The following is a 5423-nucleotide window of genomic DNA, read 5'->3' as shown; positions in this document are numbered from 1 at the left end:
CAAATGGTAACCGTGATCGGACGTGTAGATGATGTACGTGTTGTCCAATTCCCCAAGCTCTTTCAGTTCCTGGTAAATCTGTTAACAGGCGGACGCATAAAAATAAGTGGCCGTTTCAACGAAACGATCCTCGTTCTCTTGACACGTCCGTGGCAACAGGCTCAATTAATACGTGTCTGCGGAAACGTTAAACGAGTGAATCACTCCCCGTACCCTGTCTACCGCGTCGTCCACACTTTGCAGAGTTTGGAGCCTCTTGGTCATCAGCAGATCCGTGAATTGCTTGTGAATGGGCTGCATTTTTTGCGTGACCTGCAGGATCCATTGTTTGTCGGGATTCGGAGCGTAATCGTAGGCTGGGGTGCTGAAACAGAGAAATTAAAGAACGGTCTTCGAGGGAATTAGGTCTATTATAGTTGAAGACCTGTGGAACAGGGTGTCTCTGATATTCGAATTATTCTGGAATTGAGCAATCTTTTCAGCTCCCTTTTCGTCCTTGCAATTTGCTTCTATTTTTCTGAGGATTGCAATTTTTTTCATTTTTTTCAAACACCGTTCTTTCGTTAGACTATGAATTTCAAGTCTTTGGGTCGAAAAGGACAAGGGTCAAACCTCTCGTAGTGTAATCATGAACCGCGTGGCTGTTAGAATCTCAGTTGGTGAATGATGTGGCTCGAGTTCTCCCGATTAGCCAGGATTCGAGCTCACACGCACAGTTCCTGGACACCAGGATCCGCCGGAGGAAATTGAATTAATCTGGAGTATCCAACGAGACGCGAGAGTTCGATGCAGCTCTAGTAGGTGAACCACGATGGTGGACCCTCGAGACACCGTATCCTCTGCCTCTTTCTCTTTCCATCTAGCTCTCCACCAATTACGCGAGACACGAAATTACGGGTAATTGGCCCTTCGTCTTCCTCTCCGCGTCCTTCAGGAGCGTTCGCCACGAACGTGCCTGGATCTTTGTCTTATTGGCGCGGACCTTCGTACGGGAACAGGTTTGCCCGTGGCCCAATCGTTCAGGAATTTCATAGGAAACCAATATGCAGCTTATGGCAGGAGGTCGTGTAATTTACCATTCGATATCCCCATGTGTAATTATCGCGGAGTGTTAAGTAGTCGTATTTTACGTGGAAAAGTTCTGCTCTTTTTTCCGTCTGATTTGAAGTGTGAAAGTTTTGATAAACTTTTCGAGAAAATTTCTATTCTTTTCAAGATACGATATTTTAACCCTTTCCAGCCTAAATTGTAGGGGCTTTTGAGAAAATTAGCTGTTTGCGTCCCTGGAATAAAATTTTCTACGGACCCACTGAAAATTATCGTTATATATTATATTTGCTATTTGAAAAAATGCGAAATATTTGTAATAGAAATTTCAGAAGTATGTGGAGATATTTGACGAAATTTAAACCAGGAGTTTTGAGCCTCGAAGATGAACCTCGCTCGACAAGCTCGTTTATTAAAAAGATTCGAGACAGTTGCACAAGGGAAACGGAGAATTCGATAGAAAAGGTAGCGCTAAATTACGAAAAGACGTTTAATCGAATTCCAAGACTGCACGCCCTAATTCCAAATTAATCCTCATAAAACGAAATTGAGTCTTCACCGACAGAGAAGAGGTGCAGGTATATATCCGTTCGGCATGAAAACGAGCGTTTCGCGTGCGGCTGTACGTAACAACAATCCCGAGGAATCTCGTTTCGCCTCTGGGCGAAGACCGTGGTGGATTTTCACGAAAAACGACGTCTCGGAATGTTCTCTAACGCGATCATCTCTATACCCAATAACTTCCCTATTGAATCAACTTCCCCGGAATCCAACCGTAGTCACGATCAAATCCCCGTAGAACTCTCCCACCAATGAATCCATTCGACGTAAAACTGAAGAATCTCGTTTTTTTTTTTTTTTTTTTTTTTTTCAAACAACGAACCTGCAAATTCCTTCCTCGAAGAAGAAACCGGGTAGGGGCAGACGAATCTAGCAGTGAAGAGATCGTACAGAGAAACACGGTTCGCGTTAATTTCGTCGGATAGCCTTTTCGCTTGCACAACTGTTGGAGAGTCGAGTGGTAAAGCAAAGCCAGCCGCTTTATGCGAATTTAAAATAAAGCGTGCAATCCGGTGGACCCCTGGTGAACGAAGAATAACGTCGTCGACGTCCGTCCTGTACACCATCCCGTTCCACCTCCACCACGCCTCTCTGACGTCTATGCTCGTGTATATTTCGTCTGGACTCCTTAATTGCGGCCTATTCTGCGTGCACCGACTCGCCACGGCCACTTAACTTTCCCGCGAGACACTCCACGATTATATTTGCACCCAGACACGTGCCCCCGCGCTCCTTCCGCCGCGAGGCGAACGAAGCATCCCTGAATCCAACGCTCGTTTGTCTCCGCGAAGTGCAAACCCCCTCTTGGTTCCACGCATACCGGGAAGCTCGCTGAAACGCTAATCGACCGCTTTCCACTGGTTAATTATAGAGGACGCTAACCGGGAACAATCGGTTACTCGCGATCCATAAGATGTTTTGTTTCTTTCTTTTTCTCGCTTTTTTTTGGGAGGAGTGAGGTGGTTAATGGATGTCGCTTTAGGATCTTCAGTGTCGGGTGTGGAATTTTTAGGGGTAATTAGGAATTGTGGACTGTGTTGAAGAGTGGCTGACGAGGGAGAGAACTTTGGGAACTTGGATGTTTCTATTCTTTTTTTTCTTGAGTTTGCGAGTTTGTAGGAGACGTCGGTAGAAGTGTCGTGCAATTTTTTTGTTTTGTTTGTTTGCTGCTTTTGGGAGGAGGGAGTTGTTAATGGGTGTCACTTTGGAATCTTTGCTATTCGGTGTGGAATTTTTAGGGGTAATTAGGAATTGCGGGCTGTGTTGAACACTGGGTTGTACTGCAATTTTTGTTTTTTAACTTTGCAAGTTTGTAGGAGACGTCAGTAGTATTTTCTTTGTCTGCTCTTTTTGGGACCTTGGAATCTGGAATTTTTAGGGATAATTAGGAACTGTAGGATGTTTTTGAAACTTTGCAAGTTCGAAGGAGACGTATCGCACAATTTTCTCCTCTTGCTACTCTTTGGTTGTTCGATTTAGCAAGGTTGAACGTCGAGGCCAGTCTATAGCAATCTAGAAAGCCGTATACTTTTGAAAAGCAGAGGATAATAGGGAAAGTGGACGTGATATGAACTGCACGGACGTTCCATGGATCGTTGCTTTCACTGTCCAACCTATTCAATAGGTACAACGTGTTTCGTTGTTTGGTTGTACCACAATGAGAACTTGAATCGCCATTCTGTTTCGAACGTGTCCGATTCATTACGAGTTTCACTTGCAGTGTCGGTATCACCACTTCCTTTCTTCGTTCATTCAGGGACGCAACTCTGCCGCGAATATTAAGCAGAATCTTTGATTACCCCTTTCATTATTCATTATCAATAGCAGTCACTGGCAATTATAGCGACGTACAATCACGGAGCATGTAATTTTCGTCCAAGTTCCTCTGGCAAAAAATGAAAGAAAGAAAAAGTTTCTTTGATAATTGAAAATGTAATAAGAATTAGGTCTGATTTTCAAAAGACAGAGATTCGAAAATAGCAAAAATCCCATTTTCATCAATTTCAGATCCTCGAAAAAATTCATTCGTATCTCTTAATATCCTAACTTCTACTCAATTAATTCGGTAATAATTTTGTTACACAGTCTCAGCTGTAACGCTTTTCCCCACCGTAGGAAACTAGAGAATTTTTCCCGTCTCTAGAAGAACGGCATAAAGCCTGAAAGATGCAAAGAAATTCGCGTTCAAATTGAACGAACGGAAGGATATCGGGGCTAATCGATATTTGAAGGGCTCCAAGTGCCTGTCAGGTACCCAGAATGCAGGAACTGGAAAAGAGGCCACGTAGGACCAAGAGAAATAAGTGCTCTCCTCTAATAGCTTCCATCGGAGACAGTCTCTCACCCCCTCTCCACCTCTTGATCCTTTTTAACAACCATGCTTACGGTATACACTTCTATAAACGAAAAAAGGACAACAACAGGTAACGAAGCACGCGTCGAATCACAACGAATCGATTGTATATCGCGTTGCGAATGCACGCGCCTCGAATTGACTCGTACAAATAACCAAAGAGAGGCTAGCTGAGGCTCGCTTCAGCTCAGACGTCGTTTCTCGATCGACATATTTCACGTAGCTTGACTATTAACGATCTAAGACGCTCGTATCGAGCCCATCTATCTCTGTCCGTTCGATTCTTCCGTTTTCTCTTTGATCCGTGGCAAGCCTTGTCGTTGCAGCCTCTTCCACTCTCGCGTGTCTCTTCGCTGTTGCACGCGATTCGATTGATACGCGTACGTCGCGTCGCCTCGTGTTTACCCACGCCTCGTTAATCAATTCCAGCAACGACGGCCCCGTTATCGCCGGATCTAAGTGTGGATTCGAGTGTGCTGGAAATCCGTCGTGACGCGTTGAACGTTCGGTGGATAAAATCGATCGTGTGGTTTGCTGCTTTTATGCATGAAGATGTCGGAGGACTGTTTATTGTCAGCCCGATTTCCTTCAACTTCTCAGCCTCCTTTTTAACAGACACGCTTCTCGGGTTGAGCGAATTCAGGGTTAGGGAAAATATCTGGCACTCTTCTGGAGAAGATTCCACGAAATTCGAAAGAGATTCCACAGAATTCAGAAAAATTTCAAAGAATCCTCTTCAAAGGAATTTTTCACCAATCACAGTTGATTTAAGATTCAGAGGGTGATTGAAATCTTCGTTCCGTCCCAAATAAAGTCCTCTCTTTCAAAAGTCTCAGATTGAATTTCTTTCTTAGTACAGAACACAACGTTTCACATTCTAAAATTGCAAATCGGAGCAGAATGCCCGATTTTATTTGTCAAATAAAGATTGCTCGAAGGAAGCAACGACATTCTAACTTCGAATACTCGAGATCCTCCTGGATCCTCTGTCTCCAACCTACAAAATTCCCTCAAATTTCTCTCCTCGTAACTCTCCGATAGCAAATCCAAGGACTCTACTCACACACAGATATAGGAAACCGAAAAAATATCGACACAGCCGAAGAATTAAAATCCCATTTCACACTTCTAAATTTCTTTTCCCCGTATCCCCCGGAGCAAAATCTGCGCCGCGTCGCGTCGTAATTGCCGCATAAATTTCCCCGGCTAATTACTCGGACGATAAATCCCGATTATCTGATCGGTGGCGATATTAACGTCGTGGTGGGAGAGGTTTTCGTTGGAATTAAAACAGTGCCCGCGGGCGGAAGCAGCCGGAACACCGGGTCCTATCAGCGATTCTCCGCGCACTTAATACATGGTAAATCTCCGATAAAGCCGACTCTCGCGCCGTTGCCCACGGATTAGTCACGGTGAAAGGGTCCTGTCAAAATATAAGCGTGCTCTGACCGCGCGATAACGC

At 44.5% G+C, this 5423-nt stretch overlaps 1 protein-coding gene across 1 annotated transcript in view; it reads right to left on the bottom strand.

The window, feature by feature from the left end:
- LOC108572088 (extracellular sulfatase SULF-1 homolog) overlaps nucleotides 1-5423 on the bottom strand; it is a 107085-nt gene that overhangs the window by 15447 nt on the left and 86215 nt on the right. Inside the window, exons 5-6 of the mRNA XM_017934279.1 lie at nucleotides 214-364; nucleotides 1-78 (exon numbers count right to left, since the gene is read on the bottom strand). The exon at nucleotides 1-78 is cut by the window's left edge and continues 83 nt beyond it. Coding sequence (XP_017789768.1) covers nucleotides 1-78; nucleotides 214-364 — 229 coding nt within the window. The remainder of the gene's footprint in view (nucleotides 79-213; nucleotides 365-5423) is intronic.

The sequence above is a fragment of the Habropoda laboriosa genome, unplaced genomic scaffold, assembly GCF_001263275.1.
Source record: "Habropoda laboriosa isolate 0110345459 unplaced genomic scaffold, ASM126327v1 scaffold67, whole genome shotgun sequence".
Classification (NCBI taxonomy): domain Eukaryota; kingdom Metazoa; phylum Arthropoda; class Insecta; order Hymenoptera; family Apidae; genus Habropoda; species Habropoda laboriosa.
This window is presented reverse-complemented; position numbering and strand designations above follow the sequence as displayed.